Raw genomic sequence first — 20484 nt, 5'->3', positions numbered from 1 at the left:
TACCCTATTCTCGATGTAATGCACTACTATTATGGGCCCAGGACAAAAGTTGTGCACTATATAATAGGGAATAGGGTGCCATTTGTAACACTACCTATATTTTGGTCTATTAGAGGGGTTAAGTAAGGAGCCATGTATGTGTCTTGGGAGACACATACTGGCACACTGCTTTTACATTTTACACCCCATAATGTACTCCACTGGTGATAATTATGCAGATACGCTTCAGTACTTCTGGGTTTCTCTGAGTATATATAGAGTCACATATGGTCAGTCCTACTACATATGGAGGATAAACCATTATTTAGGATCTTGTTTTATTTCTCCTATCCATGGTCACATTTAATAACAATTCATTAGTGAGGTGGGACATGTACAGTAAAGACACGCAAAAGCACATTTAATTTTTGACAAAGGTAAACTTTAACATTAGGAGCCTGGCCCTGGGCTACAGTAAACTAAACTACCATTTGGAATCTGGGGCTGTGGGTGAGCAACCATTGTGTTGTACCAATATTGAAAGAGAAGGGGGAAGGGAACTAGATAAGAGGAACAAATACAGCAACACACCAAATTATCAATGGTTATCTACGTCTCTACCCTATGTCTATCTATATCCAGTGTCCTGTCGTAACGTCTTTTTCTCTACGGCAACAAACTAGGGACATATTCGGCACATCAAAGAAACTTTTATTTAAGTTGCATAGTGACTTCAAAGACTAGAGATGGCCTTGTTCTTGTGAACCAGGGAATATGTCTGGCTGGTCAAACTGAATGATAATTCCCTGTTTCTGGGCAGGCTCCAAACAAGAGAGAGAGAAAGATAGCAGGACTCAGGAGCCTTCTCTTCCTGGCAGGCCGAAGACCCTTGCTTCTCTCCAGACAGTCTCCATTAGTCACCTCTGTTGATCTTGAGCCTGAACAGGAACAGTCACCATGACTGGTCTGATTTGTAATCAGGTTACCAAGTACTCTTGGGTGACCTCTGTTGGGAAAGCAGCATCAATGAGTTCATACTAATGGCTGTATTTTTCTTCCGAGAGTCTGTTGATCCTATTATATGGGCGGGGTAGCACTTTATAGTACAGCATGGAATAAAATGGTAATAATGTTAATAGTATTTAGTTTTTATTATTATTTAGCAATCTTAGAAGAGATTCTGCACACAGAAAATGCCCAAGAGACTATCCCACTGCTGCCACCAATAAAGGGTTGGCATCTGGATCATCTGGAGTGGGGGCCGTGCTAAAAACAGAAGTGTAGTGGGTAGTGGGGACTATACGCAGGTATACGCCCAATACTCACTTTTTTTCAGTGGGAATTGCGTATACGCACTTCTTAATCCCCACTGATGCATATAAAAAATAGTTTCGTGGAGGTATACGCTGTATCTATTATGTAAAACAACAGAGAAATCATGCACAAAGTAGCCTACACAAACGCAAAGCACATGTAATATATTAATGCAAGCTGCACACATATCCTAGTTTCAGCGGAATATCATCTGTCAGGCAGCCAGATCCTGCAGCTCTCAACTGGTTCTCATGGAGCAGCTCACAGAAGAACAACAGTGGTAGTCGGTCGGGTAAGTAGGAAGGACGTTTCAATTTATGATATCTACACTATTCGAAAAATGGGTTCCAAAAAGGTTCTGCGGCTGTCCCCATAGGAGAAGCCCTTTTGGTTCCAGGTAGAACTCTTTTGGGTTCCATGTCAAACCCTCTTTGAAAAGGGTTCGACATGGAACCCAAAAGGGTTCTACCTGGAACCAAACAGGTTCTACCTGGAACCAAACGGGGTTATTCAACATAGGAATTAGAATACTTGAATGGACAACCTTCTTATGATGGTCCAAAGGTCAGCCATGTTGGTCAGGGAGTTCGCCAACCATGGTTTGTCAGTGCTGTGATAAGATAATGTGTAAAACAATAAATGTGACAAATGTATCTGCACTGTATGTATGTTAGCTAGCCAGACAGTTTTAGAGGAATGAGTACAGTCATTTTTCAAATTAACTGCCATTGTGCTAACACTCAATTCAAACAATGCAGTCTATACACAGTCATAGACTGGCTCAAATCAGTTGATGATAGGACTTAGACAAGTTGTAAACACAAGTACTGATATTGTATCATATAATAGTACTCACAGCTTTTCAAGAAAATAAAATCTGGCATTTATGGTCTGTTTACATTTGAGGCTATTACACAGAACATTGGTATAAAATCCATAGAAACTGTAACGAGCGCGCTGAGAGTCAGGAAGCAAGTTTAGGGAGTGAGTGTTTTAATAAATAGACACAATGAACACAAACAACGCACCGACATGAAACAGAGTCATTAACACCTGAGAAAAGAACCAAGGTGACAGACATAGGGAAGATAATCTACGAGTTGATTGAGTCCAGGTGAGTGTCATGAGGCGCTGGTGCATGAGCCGATGGTGACAGGTGTGCGGGATAATCCGCAGCCTGATGACCTAGAGGCCGGAGAGGGTGTAGACGTAACATAACTATTGTCATATAACTCATTATATACCGTTTAAGGTTCACCATAATTCCATTACACAATATCTGATACATCACATGCCTTTGCTGCCATTCATTTAAATTAGACTGGTTTTGAGATTTCTTCCTGACCAAGATGGCTGCCATTTTTGCCCCATTATGGAACTTTTGAGGGTTTATGACGTAGAGATCCTATTAAATTACTAGAGGGCCTATGTTCTTACATTTAAGTCATTTATTCATGTTCTTCTATGGGCATAGCCCAAATAACCATTTTCAGTTCTAAATAATAGCTTCTTTCTAAAGAGTTTACCAGTAAATGCTAACTAAAAGGCAACAATGGGTCTGCAAACAAAGTATTGAAAACGTTTTGTCCGAAGTCTTGGTTGAATCTTTGCCATGGGCAATTCTGTCGTCATGCACCGTTTGAATGAACATTTCTAAAGGCATTCCCCAAAAACCTTGACAATTAAATGTTGACTGCAAAGTAGGCCTACCTGGTAGATTACGTCATGATGATTTGTATCAATCGGGGGTGCATTTGTTTAGCAAAATCACATGTACACTGTAGGCCTACAATGTTGTACAGTACATAAACACAGTTAGCCTAAACGTGCTAGGTGCGCAATTTTTGCTGTTTTGCTATATAAAAAAAGTTTGATATTGACAGTGAAACCCTGCAAAAAAAACTATAGGAAAACTGAATTTTTCACTCGGGGCGTCTTTCCTTCGCTAGGAAGGCCGTTTGGTAAGTTGTTGGCAAAATATAGTGGGTTATACCCATTTCTCCAGGTACCACTACACCACTGAGAAACAAGACATTCGTTGTAACTAGCTGTGAAGAAACAGTAGTATTCTCACATGCAGCCCAGTGGCTCCGCGCTACCTACCAACTGTGCCATAAAATCCCAGGCCTGTTGGAAAAAACAGTAGTACACTCACAGCGAGGAGACCACTAAGGCAATTCATTATGCGCATTAGGCCTGTAAACACCTCCCATTTCGGATACAACCTACTTGTAAGGATTTCCGCAATAATGCACGCATATACCATATATTTACACTCATTTCTGAGCGCCCACGCACAGTAAAGAAGTGTGGGTTAGTTCCAAATATAAATGTATCTATGAACATCGTGTTTCTGCATGGTCTGAATTCGGCTTCTCCTGCCTGGTTGGCTTGGTCGTCACATGTTACCACATACACAAAGTCATAAACCCCGCCCATTTATACACATTTTCTTCTTAAAATGTGTTTTTAAACCTAACCCTTAAACACTGCTAACCCTATACCTAACCCTAACCTTAAATTAAGACCAAAAGGCACATTTTTGTTTTCATTCATTTTTACGACATAGCGATGTTTTAAAACTTTGTGGCTGTGGTAACTAGTGGAAACCCCATATTCCTCATCCCGCCTCCTCTCGTTCGATGTGCTCTGCTATCGATTCTCTCTGGATCCTCAGTGCGGGCGAGAGCGGTGGTAAACATGGCGTCGGAAGGGATGATTTTAACCAACCACGACCACCAAATTCGAGTCGGAATTCTAACGGGTAATTTCTAAATATATCTAAATCGTTGATGCCATCTCCGGCTACTTTTGTGTGTTCATTTTATGTGATTGTCCGTGCTGTCTTGCTCTCCACCGGGTTGTGGCCAGCTAGCTAGATGAGTTGTGGCTGTCTTGCATCGGCTTCTCTAGCCTGTCAAACGGTTAACTCGCTACTGTAACATTACTGCTTGACCGTATTCCTCGACTCTTATACTCCTAGTGATTTACAGATGTTTTCCTCTGTATATGTTTTTTTTGTCATTTGCACCTTTTCAATGGTTTTTATACGCTAAGTAAAATATATGTTCATGAAGGTGTAACTTGCAGCATTTTCTCGCTGTGTAGAAACCAGTTTTTTGATTTGAATAATTCATGTCTTGTACGCAAGCTGCAGCTAGCCTGGCAAAGCAGAGCAGCACGAGCCAGATTCTGTCAGTGTCACCGACTCGAATATTATTTTTTAAATTAATTCGAATAAATTCTCACATTCTTATTTTCGCCATGTTTGCTAATCTATACTGTTACTGAATTAATTGATGTTGCTTGCTAAATTAGTATTGTTATTCATTTGGAAAATAGGCGATTATTTCAGATTAGCTCGTTTTTAGTGTGGGGCGCTTGCGATGTAATTTTGTACTCGAGCGTGTCATTTAAAATTTCTGTCGGATTTATTCAGATTGCTAGTTATATAGGCCAACCAATACAGATGACTGTTGAAATACATCTTATTTGGATGCATGACAAAATGGAGCTGTATTTTGGTGCAGCTGTAGTCCGTATAGCTAGCCGTGGAGTATAATCGTGGTTTAATTTCAATTCTACTGAGCTTGGACTTGATATCCCTGTCCCACTCACCGGACCCTTTTTTTTATGGCAAGAATAATAGTTTAACGATGACTCCGTCGGTCAACATTGGCATTCCGCTGCCTCTGTGCACATAAGTACACACAGTGTTTTGACATAGGTCCTCTGCAGTAGTTAGATTGCTATCACACACGGGTACCCCGCCCCCTAGTTTCGGGGGTTAGGCGCTGTTCATTGAAGTCGGGAGGGATACCTAGTCAGTTGCACAACTGAATGCATTCAACCGAAATGTCCGTGCGGCGGTTTGTTCGAGCAATATCTCTGGAATTTTTGGATTGTGATAGGTTGGGTGGGGCATAGGGGTTTCCCAAATGACATGTAATGTTACAGGGCGATTCCATGCCAGCTGGAGCAGAAAATGTTGTATATCTCCGATTGTTCTGGCAATTCTCATGTTTGAGAAAATCATGATGAAAGTGGGCTCCCGTAAGACCCTATGATGCATACATCTTAGTGTCATAGAGCACATTTATAAGGAGTAGGCTATCATATAGAATAGACCTATGTCTAGATTCTCAAATACAAATGTTCACATTAATTTATTCAACATCAAAACTACCCTTTTTGATTTTGTTCATTTGAAGACAAATTGATTGGAACAATATACTAGACAAGTCCATCACATTTCCAGAGTGGGCTTTCTGCTAATTCTGATGTTTTGATACATTTTATGAGTACCACCAACAAAATGGATTTAAAGGGAACTCCTTCTGCTGATAAATTTGCTGAATGTGCGATCCTAAAGGAGGGCTGTGATTGGTTAGTTACCCATAGCGTCAATTTGTATGTATAACATGGGTCATATCATTCAAAGTATCAGGGAGCCCACTCTGGAAATGTTATGTGTTGGAATAGCACTGTATATTGTTCCAAACAATAGGTCTAAAAATAAGCAAATACATTTGTTACCTTTGACCTTCAGCCATTCCAGAGTCCACCAGTTATTACGAACTATTAGGTTTTTGTATTCAAATAAAAAAATACTAATATAGGTTACCACTTTGACTACTACTGTAAGTATTTTACTGTTGATTATTGTGAATGATTGTCTTAGTGTCTAGAGATGGGCCTAGTTGAAAAATTGAACACAAACTCCCCCACCCAACATGAAATTCCATCTGTCCTATCGCCTCTGTTGTATGGTCTTTCCTCAAATAGAGATGTCAGGATTCTCTCTATGAAGCCTCTCACTGAAAAATGTCAATGGAAGGGTTCAGTGCGAGATCTCACTTTTGTGGCAGACTACACATTTTCTCTCCCTTTCTATAACAGGCAAACTGAGCCCGTCAGAATTGTGTGTGTGTGTGTGTGTGGGCAGCTTTGTATATACAGTCTATGGTGGGCAGGGGCTTCTGAAGTTACTGTATCGGTCGAGTCTGGACCAATATTAGACAACTGTATGTTCTCAATTAGACATAACAGTAGGCCTGTGTTTTCAAATAAGAGTTTACTATGACTGATTTATTATTATGAAGTGTTTGTGTGTGGGGTATGCCTGTGTGTGTGGTCGTGGTGAGCGGACTGACAGTGTGTATTGGGCAGATAAAAGTACCAGATATCCTACCAGCCAGTCAGTACAGTATCAGTCTGTTTGTGCCAGAGAGAGACAGGCCCTGTGTTGTAGTGAAACCACTACTCCTGTTTACCCTCCTGCTGTGTGTCTAGCGCCCTGGCAGCTATGAAAGTGGACCTTGTCAGGTGTGAGCGTGTGTGTCTAGTGGCAGCTATGGTATTGTCCTCGCAGGTGTGTTTGTGTGTTTAAGCTGAGCTGTGTGGTGTGCTTCATTTATTTTGTTTGGGGAGATGTGTGATGGGACTTTGCAATTGCGCTGTCTGTTTGACTGTCCTGTCGATCTGCGTGTCACCTTTTCTCTCTAGCCTCATAGTAGTCCTGCAGTGTGTCGGTGAGTTATTTAACATTTTGTGACGATATTCTCTTTGATAAACAAAATAAACTAAGTTGGGGTGAGAAACAAAAACTAAATACCTTTTCAAAAAAGTGATTTTGTTCTTTTGGTTTCCAAAGTTGCATTCAAAGGAGCTGCGGCTGGCATCAAATATTATTTCAGGGTGAGCAGAGTAGAGTAGAGCGTCTGCCTGACAGCCCCTGTCTCTGTGCTGTTCAAAGCACTGATCACAACCACACTGTTAATGCTACACCACGCAAGGCTATATACTCAGTCTCTGCTGTCCCTCTCTCCCCTGTCTTTGCAAAACAGCCTCCGATGCGTGTCCCCTGTTAATCACCATATCTCCTATTTGTGAAAATAGCAGAAGGGTTGTCTGTGTTCAACTTTTTTACAAGGTCTATAAGCCTTTTGAAACGTAGTAGACAAATTACCTTGAATAACCAACTCAAGTCTGTCAGCGAGCAATGAAAGAAGTTAGCGTTGATGAGGTGAGTGAACGTGTTGACAGTGGACACCTCTGTGGCATCTTGTCTGTTTGGACATTCAACACTCCACAGATCTGTGATAACTGTGTAACACCTTTCTAAAGCCCTTGTTGGCTGATCCAGGTTTCCGCTGCACTCATTTCACTGCCGCTGCGCCACAGGAAAATCATTGCCGCCATGCCCCGAAAATATTAAACATAAACAAATATTTCTGTCAAGGTGCACTTTGACGATGCTAGTACAGTCCACATTTACTTTTCCTCAGCAAACAAAACTAGTAATAATTTGAAAAATCAGACAACCCCATAGCAGAATAGACTATTTACCTAGTTGGCTTGTTGTGTGTTTTATGAGAGAGAAACATTCCTCTCGGGGTGCATTCAAGCTACGTATGCCATAGGGAGGGAAACCTGCATTCTGACAACCAATCAAAGCACAACAATTCTTGCAATTGCGGGGAAAAGAGCAGATTTTTTTTTTCTCCCCAATTTCGTGGTATCCAATTGGTAGTTAGTCTTGTCTCACCTCTGCAACTCCCCTATAGACTCGGGAGAGGCGAAGGTCGAGAGCCGTGTGTTTTCTGAAACACACAACCCAACCACACAACCCAAGCCGCACTGCTTCTTGACACAATGCCCACTTAACCCGGAAGCCAGTCGCACTAATGTTTCGGAAGAAACACCGTACACCTGGCGACCGTGTCAGCGTACGGCCCGCCACAGGAGTCGCAAGTGCGCGATGGGACAAGGACGTCCCTGCAGGCCAAACTGTCTCCTAACCCGGGTGACACTGGGCCAATTGTGCGCCGCCCCATGAGTTTCCCCGTTGCGGCCGGCTGCGACAGAGCCTGGACTCGAACCCAGAATCTCTAGTGGCACAGCTAGCACTGCCTTAGACCACTGCACCACTCGGGAGGCTGAAAACTGCAGTATTAATCGCCTTTGTAAAACAAACAAAAAATGTAGGTTCCCAGCATTCCATTCCTTTATTTATTTCTAAATTTGTAAATATGTGAGAACTGCACCATTTTTATTTTAAACACAGAGTTTTTAGTAGTGTCATGGTTAAGCACGTTACTGCTCTGCAATCACCTTGAGTGCATAGGGAAGAGTAGGGCTAAATGTTACACAGGTCAGTTGGGGTAAAATGTGGTAACTTGGGGTAAAATGTGACTTTACCTCAATTTTTTTCTGTAGTGACTTAAAATTGTGATAAGACGGATTTCATTTTTAGTCAAACAAGAGTAGTGCCAACCAGGGAAAGTGGGAGAAAAAAATTGTGTTTTTTGTAAGAAGTCCAGGCAGGCATTTACCCCAGTTGCCCTAATAGGTAGGCGTACATCACTGTGTTTATGCACATTTTTGGGACATAAAATTAATCAATAGGATGCTAACTAATTAAAAGATTACATTTGGGATCTAGCTAATGATGAGCCCAATAGGGTAAATGCAGATAGGCAACCCTATGCTTCAGCCTATTTATTTATAGCCACTATGCTGCATCAGTTGGGCTACAGGTGTTAATGCTTATTGCTAATAGCATACCTGGTCATATGAACCATGCATCGTCTACATGTATATTCCAATGTTTTACCAATATGTTATTGGGCTCATTTCTGGAGGTGGACATTTTATTTTAGATGTCAGCATAGTTTAATTTTAATTCGTTTTGGAGTAGAATGACCTTTTTAAAAAGTCACGAACTGAGCTTCTCAGTCCTTCTACATAAAACGTATCTGGGGGGAACCCCGGAACTCCAAAACAAGAGGGGGAGGGATCTCCCTTTCAACCTTTCCCCCACTGCTACACATATTTCCAGAGGAAGTACTTGGCTGATCTGTGATCAGATATTGTAAATGTAACCCCTATAAACCCTGGCTGGCTGAGAAGAGGAGGCTGAGGAGAAGTGGACACCGGTAGGCAGCTAATTCAATCTAGAGCTCATGTTGACACCCTTTTAGGAATTACAGAGCTGTGTCACCGAGTGGCCTCAGATTCTGCCAAGTCCCACTCTACAGGGAGTCAGCCAACCTTACATCAAACTTACATCAACTTTACATGGTCTAATGGGATCTGATGGGATATTGTTTTGTCACCAAGGTCAGTCACTAGTACCAAGGTGCCTCTTGAAGAAGCATAGTAGCGCTTTGTTATATAGCCTTCTGTGTCTAGCTATGTTTGAAGTAAAGGGAGGTTTGCTATGCTGATACGTCAACAACAATACATCTCTTATCGTTTTCATCTACATCTGGTGGGGAATTTATGGCCTACCTGTCATTGGATTAAAGTTCATAGATCATACTCCTATGAATTTATGGGTTAATGTTTGTCTGGTGTTGGCTGCTGGGTGCCTTGGTCCAGCTCCCATTTGTGGGTCTAATCCTGAATGCTGATTGGTTAAAACCGCATTCCAGCCGGTGTCTATTCTTCAAGTTACCATCGGCTAAATCTATGACGTTAAAATTAGAGGTCGACCTATTGTGATTTTTCAACGCCGATACCGATTATTGGATGACCCAAAAAAAAGCCGATACCGATTAATCGGCCGATTTTATTTGTTTTTATTATTTGTAATAATGACAATTACAACAATACTGAATGAACACTTATTTTAACTTAATATAATACATCAATAAAATCAATTTAGCCTCAAATAAATAATGAAACATGTTAAATTTGGTTTAAATAATGCAAAAACAAAGTGTTGGTGAAGAAAGTAAAAGTGCAATATGTGCCATGTAAGAAAGCTAACGTTTAAGTTCCTTGCTCAGAACATGAGAACATATGAAAGCTGGTGGTTCCTTTTAACATGAGTCTTCAATATTCCCAGGTAAGATGTTTTAGGTTGTAGTTATTATAGGAATTATTGGACTATTTCTCTCTATACGATTTGTATTTCATATACCTTTGACTATTGGATGTTCTTATAGGCACTTTAGTATTGCCAGTGTAACAGTATAGCTTCCGTCCCTTTCCTCGCTCCTACCTGGGCTCGAACCAGGAACACATCAACATCAGCCACCCTCGAAGCAGCGTTACCCATGCAGAGCAAGGGGAACAACTACTCCAAGTCTCAGAGCGAGTGAGGTTTGAAATGCTATTAGCGCGCACCCCGCTAACTAGCTAGCCATTTCACATCGGTTACACCAGCCTAATCTCGGGAGTTGATAGGCTTGAAGTCATAAACAGCTCAATGCTTGAAGCATTGCGAAGAGCTGCTGGCAAACGCACAAAAGTGTTGTTTGAATGAATGCTTATGAGCCTGCTGGTGCATACCATCGCTCAGTCAGACTGCTCTATCAAATCATAGACTGAATTATAACATAACACACAGAAATACGAGCCTTTGGTCATTAAAATGGTAGAATCCGGAAACTATCATTTCGAAAACAAAACGTTTATTCTTTCATTGAAATACAGAACTGTTCCGTATTTTAACCAACGGATGGCATCCCTAAGTCTAAATATTGCTGTTACATTGTACAACCTTCAATGTTATGTCATAATTAATTACGGCCTTTGTTAGGAATAAATGGACTTCACACAATTCGCAATGAGCCAGGCGGCCCAAACTGCTGCATATACCCTGACTGCTTGCACGGAACGCAAGAGAAGTGACACAATTTCCCTAGTTATAAGAAATTCGTGTTAGCAGGCAATATTAAGTAAATAAGCAGGTTTAAAAATATATAGTTGTGTATTGATTTTTAAGAAAGGCATTGATGTTTATGATTAGGTACATTGGTGCAACGACAGTGCTTTTTTTCACAAATGCGCTTGTTAAATCATCACCCGTTTGTTGAAGTAGGCTGTGATTCAAATGAGAAATTAACAGGCACCGCATCGATTATATGCAACGCAGGACATGCTAGATAAACTAGTAATATCATCAACCATGTGTAGTTAACTAGTGATTATGTTAAGATTGATAGTTTTTTATAAGATAAGTTTAATGCTAGCTAGCAACTTACCTTGGCTTCTTGCTGCCCTCGCGTAACAGGTAGTCTGCCTGCCATGCAGGTTCCTCGTGGAGTGCAATGTAAGGCAGGTGGTTAGAGCGTTGGACTAGTAACCGTAAGGTTGCAAAAACGAATCCCTGACAATTTAAAAATATGTCGTTCTGCCCCTGAACAAGGCAGTTAACTCACCGTTCCTAGGCCGTCATTGAAAATAAGAATGTGTTCTTAACTTGCTTGCCTAGATAAATAAAGGTGTATAAAAAATATTTAAAAAAATAAATCGGCAAATCGGTGTCCAAAAATACCGATTGTTATGAACACTTGAAATCGGCCCTAATTAATCGTCCATTCCGATTAATCGGTCGACCTCTAGTTAAAAGGCCTCTTTACTCTGTTCCATCTGACTGCGCAATCCACTGTCTCATCAACCCAGCCAGGCAAGTTATAAACTTGATCTTTACTATTTCTTTTAGACAAACATTTCATTTTCATCAGTGAAGATTTGTCTAAACCTTGCTGTCTCTCCAACATTTTCAACATTGTGTCAATATAGAAATTCGATGTCCTGCTGTCCCATAGTATTGAATGTGTCTGGAGTCGGGACGAGACAAAGGCAGGCAGCGTTTCTCAACCGGTCTAAATCATGAATCAGCTGGCATCATTTTTATGGATGGATATATAAATAAAAAGGTCAAATGAAACGCAGCTAATTTGCAGTCTTTTCAGTTTGAACTGATTGTGTTACTGTTGCTGTGTTGTTGGCTAGCTCCTCTGAACAACAGTATCCTGACGAGTGAGCACATTCTCAATGCCAAGCGAAATCGCGCCTCATTAGCTCATTGTATGGATGTATCCAAATAAATGTCACTAGAATACAGCTTGAACAAATTCAAATGCAGCTACTTTGCTGTTATTCAGGCTGCACTTTTTGATGTGACCTTAAGTTAGCCGTAGTTGGCTAGCTAGCAAAGAAGGGAAAATAACATTGCGAGCCAGTATGACAATGGAACATTTAGAACGAACAAAAACACTGAACAACTGGGTCGCGTCTCTGGCAACCGAACCAATAGAATGAACGACCATCCAGCTTGGGTAGCAACCCTAGATTTGTGTCGGGACTATATCTTGTGGAAGGATGAAATGGCATGAATAAATTAATCAAAATAATGTTTTTAATGAAAATATGTCAATTGTTATTTGAATATGTTGTATAAAAGTGATAATGCCCTTGAAGACGGTGTTTGGAGGATATATTGGCACCGGTGCATTTTCACTTCAGAATACATTTCTGCACTTTGCTAAAAGTTTCAAGTAAATAATCATGCAATTATCTGACAACACCAATGAAAAAGTAGCTGTGCTCAGGGACCCTTGATGTTAAATTCAAGATTAAATCAAATGTAAACACACTATTGCCGAAACTCACATAGCTGGTGCAGATCTGATTTAGAATCTAGGCCTATGTGTGCATAAATGCTCTCAGGATTTTAACTTTTGGTCTGGAGTGCCTTAATGTCTCAGCAGTTCCACAAGATAGTTATTTGTTACCAATAATATATATCCACTACTCTCAAATAGGGATGCACCGATATTAAATTTTCATTGCCAAAAAAATGATACAGATTTTATTTAAAAATGTTGCGGCCTTTAAGCATTCTAGTACAGTTAAATAGTTGAAACACACACTGACCAAAAAGTTATATTGTTGGCATTTACCTGTCCCCATTACCAGTAAAACATAATCAAAACCTATTTATTTCACATACTTGCTGTGCTGTTTTGTTGTTCATTTGTTCAGTCTCAACCAGGAGTCCAGTATCCTCTTCACTGTTGACGTTGAGACTGGTGTTTTGCGGGTACTATTTAATGAAGCTGCCAGTTGATGACTTGTGAGGCATCTGTTTTTCAAACTAGACACACTAATGTACTTGTCCTCTTGTTCAGTTGTGCACCGGGGCCTCCCACTCCTCTTTCTATTCTGGTTATAGCCAGTTTGCACTGTTTTGTGAAGGGAGTAGTACACAGCGTTGTATGAAATCTACAGTTTCTTGGCAATTTCTCACATGGAATAGCCTTCATTTCTCAGAACAAGAATAGACTGACGAGTTTCAGAAGAAAGTTCTTTGTTTCTGGCCATTTTGAGCCTGCAATCGAACCCACAAACGCTGATGCTCCAGATACTCAACTAGTCTAAAGAAGGCCATTTTAATTGCTTCTTTAATCAGAACAACAGCTTTCAGCTGTGCTAACATAATTGCAAAAGGGCTTTCTAATAATCAATTAGCCTTTTAAAAGATAAACTTGGATTAGCTAATACAACGTGCCATTGGAACTCAGGAGTGATGGTGGCTGATAATAATAAAATCTGCAATTTCCAGCTACAATAGTCATTTACAACATTAACAAAGTCTACACTGTATTTCTGATCAATTTGATGTTACTTTATTGGACAAAAAAAATATGCTTTTCTTTCAAAAACAAGGACATTTCGAAGTGACCCCAAACTTTTGAACGGTAGTGTAAATGTGTATGGATGAGTGATGGCTGTGCAGCATAGGCTAGCTGCAGTAGATGGTATAGAGTACAGTATATACATATGAGATGAGTAATGTAGGATATGTAGACATTATTAAAGTGGCGTTATTTAAAGTGACTAGTGATACCTTTTATTAAAGTGGCCAGAGATTTGAGTCTCTATGTTGGTAGCAGCCACTCTGTTAGTGGTGGCTGTTTAACAGTCTGATAGCCTTGAGGTAGAAGCTGTTTTTCAGCCTCTCGGTCCCAGCCTTGATGCATCTGTACTGACCTTGCCTTCTGGATGATAGCGGGGTGAACAGGCAGTGGCTCGGGTGGTTGTTGTCCTTGATGATCTTTTTGGCCTTCCTGTGACATCGGGTGCTGTAGGTGTCCTGGAGGGCAGGTAGGTTTTCCCCCGGTGATGCATTGTGCAGACTGCATTACCCCTCTGGAGAGCCTTGCGGTTGTGGGCGGAGCAGTTGCTATACCAGGTAGTGATACAGCCCGACAGGATACTCTCGATTTGTGCATCTGTAAAAGTTTGAGTGTTTTAGGCGAAAAGTCAAATTTCTTCAGCCTCCTGAGGTTGAAGAGGAGCTGCTGCGTGGTGGACCATTTCAGTTTGTCTGTGATGTGTACGCTGAGGAACTTCACTTTACACCTTCTCCACTACTGTCCTATCGACGTGGATGGGGGAATGCTCCCTCTTCTTTTTCCTGAAGTCCACGATTATCTCATTTGTTTTGTTGATGTTGAGTGTGTGGTTATTTTCCTGACACCACACTCCGAGGGCCCTCACCTCCTCCATGTAGGCTGTCTCGTCATTGTTGGTATTCAAGCCTACTACTGTAGTGTCGTCTGCAAACTTGATGATTGAGTTGGAGGTGTGCATGGCCACGCAGTTATGGGTGAACAGGGAGTACAGGAGAGGGCTGAGAACGCACCCTTGTGGGGCCCCAGTGTTGAGGGTCAGCGGGGTGGAGATCTTCTTTGCATGTCAGCCTTGACATCGGTTATGCACATCAGCATTAAACTAGACATCAGGCCGATGTTGTCATTTTTAGCTAATATCGGTTTTATTGTTATGTTGTTGGTTGAGCACCACTTTTGACGCTGTGATTTCTGCAATTTTTGTAAAGAACTTGTAGCAATCCAGAGCTGCACTATTTAGAGGTTAATGTGCTACTTCCAAAATATTTAATGGCAGCTGTTTCATAGGAAGTTAATGTTTATTTTTCAATAACTTACTATTAACTAATTGCATGTGGGTTATTGTATAATTCACAGTAATTTACTGTAGCTAATCTGCCTGTTCACTGACCTGACGGTCTGGTAGGAAAGTGAGTATTACAATAACATGGCTCTTTGGTATCACATGCACTGACAGTGTACAAGCTTAATGTTTATGAACAGAATACAACAGAGCACATTGGGATGACTTTCCCTCTCATGGGAGACCAAAAAGAGCTAGCTGAAGCGACGCCTCAAATAAGCCACTCCTGCAATCTTATGAAAGGCTGACGCTGCTACAGTATGCTGCCAATCAGCAAGTAATGTGCATGTTGTCAACAGAAATGTCAGTGAAGGCACAGTAGGTTACTGGCAAGGATTGCTAGTGGCAGTAAGTGTCTTGTAGGTTGCTGGCAATGTTTTGTCAGTTATTGTGACCTTTTTATAATAACTTACTGACGAGTAGTTTCCAGTTAAGAATTGACAAATTCACAGCAACAAGTTGCCATTGAGTTATACTTTTTTTTAAATAATAACCTCTTTACAGTGCAGCTCAATATTGGCACATTCTCTTAACCTCTATGGGCTAGGTGGGACGCTTGCGTCCCACCTACTCAACAGCCAGTGTAAACCCGTGGCGCGTTATTCAAATTCCTCAAAAATGCTAAAACTTCAATTTTTCAAACATATGACTATTTTACACCATTTTAAAGATAAGACTCTCGTTAATCTAACCACACTGTCCGATTTCAAAAAGGCTTTACAACGAAAGCAAAACATTAGATTATGTCAGCAGAGTACCCAGCCAGAAATAATCAGACACCCATTTTTCAAGCTAGCATATAATGTCACATAAACCCAAACCACAGCTAAATGTAGCACTAACCTTTGATGATCTTCATCAGATGACAACCCTAGGACATTATGTTATACAATACATGCATGTTTTGTTCAATCAAGTTCATATTTATATCAAAAACCAGCTTTTTACATTAGCATGTGACTAGCATGTGACTAGCATTCCCACCGAACACTGCCGGTGAATTTACTAAATTACTCACGATAAACGTTCACAAAAAGCATAACAATTATTTTAAGAATTATAGATACAGAACTCCTCTATGCACTCCATATGTCCGATTTTAAAATAGCTTTTCGGTGAAAGCACATTTTGCAATATTCTCAGTAGATAGCCCGGCATCACAGGGCTAGCTATTTAGACACCCAGCCAGTTTAGCACTCACCAAAGTCAGATTTACTATAAGAAAAATGTTATTACCTTTGCTGTCTTCGTCAGAATGCACTCCCAGGACTTCTACTTCAATAACAAATGTTGGTTTGGTCCAAAATAATCCATCGTTATATCCAAACAGCGGCGTTTTGTTCGTGCGTTCAAGACACTATCCGAAAGGGTAAATAAGGGTGACGAGCATGGCGCAATTCGTGACAAAAAAATTCTAAATATTCCATTACCGTACTTCGAAGCATGTCAACCGCTGTTTAAAATCAATTTTTATGCCATTTTTCTCATAAAAAAGCGATAATATTCCGACCGGGAATCTGCGTTTAGGTAAACAGACGAAAGAAAATAAAGCATTCGGTCGACTCGTGCACGCGCCTAAGCCCATAGTTCTCTGATCGGCCACTTGCCAAACGCGATAAAGTGTTTCAGCCAGAGCCTGCCTCGATATCGTTCAGCTTTTTCCCGGGCTCTGAGAGCCTATGGGAGCCGTAGGAAGTGTCACGTTATTGCAAAGATCCTCAGTCTTCAATAAAAAGAGCCAAGATGAAACACAACTTTTCAGACAGGCCACTTCCTGCATGGAATCTTCTCAGGTTTTGGCCTGCCATATGAGTTCTGTTATACTCACAGACACCATTCAAACAGTTTTAGAAACTTTAGGGTGTTTTCTATCCAAAGCCAATAAGTATATGCATATTCTAGTTATTGGGCAGGAGTAGTAACCAGATTAAATCGGGTACGTTTTTTTATCCGGCCGTGCAAATACTGCCCCCTATCCCCAACAGGTTAAAGTTTGCAGAACAGTGTTAAGAGTTGCTCAACTTGTATCAGCATAACCATCAAACACTCAAACTGCTCCAACACTTCCACTGACAGTTGGCACAAACACACGTTTGTTTTACCACACCCTCAAATATGCTAATGAGCCCCAACCAGTACATTGCCCCGGGCTATATTTTAAAGCACAGTAATGAGCGTACCTTATTATTCAAGATAATGGGTAGAAAAATGTCCAATACCTACAAGGTACCGAACTGTATCGTGAGTTTATATGTGTAGCTGGGAAGTTTCCCTTTTTGTACCCCAGGGAACAACACTGTACCCTAACCATACCCTTATTTTTTAAACTGTGTTAATATATGTTCCAAGTAATAAGTATGGACCTGCAGAAAGAACGAGACACTCCCAACCAAGAGGTTGCAAGTTTAAATCCACAAAGAATTATTGAATACTCTGTCAAGTGTCCTTGATCACTGCTAGTTTTATGTTCATGTAATGTTGGTGGTGATAATTGTACAATTATTTACTTGAATCTGGGCAGGTTTTTAGCAAAGTGCAGAAATGCATTTCTGCCAATAAGTCTGTGGCCATATATTTTATGCTCACAGATCTGGTGGTGTAGCTGCACTGTAGCAGGACATTACAGGTTGCTAGCAAGCAAGGGGTTATTAGTTCAAAGTTTTTACAGTAATTAAAATCAGATTGCAGAAGCATACTGTCATTTTATAGAAATATCACCAAGTTGATGTACATTTTTATTTTTACTGAAATTTAGGACAAGTGCAGAGAAATATTATTGGCTATATATTTATCGCCAATCTCCATTATGTCCATAGACCTGGTGGCGCAATAGGATCTTCAGGTAGCTAGCTACTGTACCAAGAGGTTGTGAGTTCCAATCCCAAGTGAGGTTGAGTCCCAAGTAATCAGCAGCATACTGTCCTTTAACATTAACACCTGAGTTTAGCTGTACAAATACAGTAACTAGTTGTAGATTTACCGAATTTTCACTGCAACTAGACAACCTCCAGGGGACAATGACACAACGTTCTGAGAACATCCTAATAACGTCCTCGGAACAAACCGGGAACTACACACAACCTGCTGGGTACCATCACTATTTAAACATTGAAATAATGTAAATTACGCCTTTTAAAGTATGGTATTATAAAAGACGTTTGACATCTCGGCTAATCGGCTTTCACATGTGCTCAAATGCTGTCACGTAATTTCATGGGATCACATGTTGAAATGTTGCATCCCCATGTTGTAAAAAGAAAAATCACAAGATCAAGTTTTCACGTGCTCAAATGTTGTCACATGTAGTGTATTGATATCACATATTGAAATGTTGTATCTTTATTGTCACATTTATTTCACAAGATCGTTGTCACATGTTGCTTCACATTAACTTCACATGAAATCAGGTGATGACGTGAAATTCATGTGGTTTTTCCATAAGGGACGTAATGAGCTCCTAGAGCCGGAGGTGCTTGTAGCCTTTTAGACTGGCTAAACCACTAACCTGGCCCTTGCCCCGAGGCTCCCAAGGTCTCTTCTCTCTGCTGTTGTTATTGGTAGGGTGGGATTCGGGTAGCAGTGCCTATGGGGTCGGACGATGCTCTTGAGGCAGTACATGCCTCATTCATAAATGTGTAACGCCGCAGAGCATGTCTTCATGACACGATTGTATATTTAGAGCACTCCGAGTTGCTCTTCGCTGCCACTTTCTGCCTGTCTGCTTGCCTGGCTACTAGCTCTATGGCCCTATAGGCTACCTAATGACATAGCTAAGCCCCAAAAGCATCTATGTTAACACTACATCATTGAGTACGGTTACATGCACACAATAATGTGATTTATTGTGGATAGTCAGAATTAATATAATAGTTTTGATTTAAAACATTTACATGCTTTGCAAGAAGATCGTTTTCCCTAATAGTCGTGTTTACATGGACACATCTGAAATCCCACTACCTGATGGCACTCTGATAAATGCAGAAAATCACCAATCAAAATAAATGTTCTACCACAGCGACCTATGTTATTTTTGGGAACCATATTTGATTCTGAGTTCGGACATATAAAGTTTGTATGTGAAAACTACTTCTAAGATGCATACATTAATTTGTTCCGAACTCACTTCACTCGCACTAAAGAGGGAGGCTCACTTGGCTGGTGCTAGCACATGCCCAGATCAAATACACAGCTGGAATGCTGATTTAAGGTGTTTACATTTCCCAGTAATGTGAAAAATTGGTCAGAACACCAGGTGTTTTAATCAGCGTATGCTTCTTTATATTTTGACCATGTGCCTAATTTTTTTATTTGTATTTTTCTTTTTTTAAATTTTGTAAAATTTTATTATTATTATTTTTTTAGATAAAAGGAGTAAAGTTTTACATGAGTATTGCATAACCTGGCTCATAGCATAATCAGTTTAATATTGAATGATTACTGTGCAGGTAAACGTACTCGGTGTTGGTGGTTGGAAGATCTTCTCGAATGGCCCCTGGGCCAGCTTTGAGTATCTCTGTTCTGCTGTGTGAGCATTCACAGGCACATGTGTTTAGGGATAAATAGTCTATCTCCATACTCTGCTACTGTATGGGATCTGAATCAGAGCATTGTGACTGATTTGATACAGTGACAATGTGACCTCTTCAGTCAGGAGGGATAATCAATGTTCTCCCTGACCCCTCACTGTGATCGCTGCTGTTCTGTTAGAACTAGGTTTCATTGGGATACTGTGGTCGCTGGTGTGTAGTGCAGTGTATTGTAGACCCAGCCACGCAGTGTGAGTACTGGAGTTTGGCCCTTAGTCTCCCTTCTTCCCTGCCCTGGTGGAGTGCCTTTGTGATAAAGAGGTAGAGAGCGAGGGAAAGGAAGGAGAGCAAGAGACTGAAAGAGTGCTGCTGCCTGGGTGGCAGGCGGGCGGATGGAAGGATCAGAGGCGTGTTAAGTCCATTAGGATGTGAATGGAGCTGTGCTGGGTCACAAGCATGCTGGGTGCATTCTTGCTCTCTGCTGCTGTCACGTGAGTGCCTCTGCTCTGCCTGTCTCCCCCTACACACTTTCTATTTCCCTCTCTCCCCCTCGTTCGCTCTTTTTCTTCTCTCTATTCCCCTCGGTCTCCTCGCTCTCTTTCTCTCGACAGCACGGTGGCAGCTCAGTCCTCGTAGGTCACACACACACACACACACACACACACACACACACACACACACACACACACACACACACACACAGGGGTGGCAGAGGAAGACAACAACAAAAAGAGTATCCGGGCTAAAATCCTCACCCATCCTTAATCCCTCAGTAATCTATATCCTCAAAACCAATGTGTGGGTGGGAGGATATGGATTGTGGGTGTGTGTGTGCAAATTAGTTTTGGACTCATTGGGATTCAGTATGTTGAGTAGTGATGAGTCATACTCCTTT

At 41.0% G+C, this 20484-nt stretch overlaps 1 protein-coding gene and 1 long non-coding RNA gene across 13 annotated transcripts in view; one reads left to right on the top strand and one right to left on the bottom strand.

Moving 5' to 3' along the window:
• Positions 1–2269: 2269 nt before the first annotated feature.
• On the bottom strand, positions 2270–3670 carry LOC106602761 (uncharacterized). Its single transcript, XR_001328288.2, has 2 exons — positions 3004–3670; positions 2270–2478 (listed from the first exon to the last, which is right to left on the bottom strand). It is a non-coding gene; the product is annotated as an uncharacterized LOC106602761 (long non-coding RNA).
• Positions 3671–3955: 285 nt separating this feature from the next.
• The window catches only part of LOC106601783 (gephyrin), a 123282-nt gene continuing 106753 nt past the window's right edge, over positions 3956–20484 (top strand). For all 12 annotated transcript variants that reach the window (XM_082974504.1, XM_045717873.2, XM_045717853.2 and 9 more), the window contains exon 1: positions 3956–4057. In XM_082974504.1, coding sequence (XP_082830630.1) covers positions 3994–4057 — 64 coding nt within the window. In that variant the 5' untranslated portion in view covers positions 3956–3993. The remainder of the gene's footprint in view (positions 4058–20484) is intronic.

Source organism: Salmo salar, chromosome 01 (genome assembly GCF_965601325.2).
Source record: "Salmo salar chromosome 01, fSalSal1, whole genome shotgun sequence".
NCBI lineage: Eukaryota > Metazoa > Chordata > Actinopteri > Salmoniformes > Salmonidae > Salmo > Salmo salar.
The sequence above is the reverse complement of the archived record's forward strand: the minus strand, read 5'-3'. Positions and strand labels throughout refer to the sequence as shown.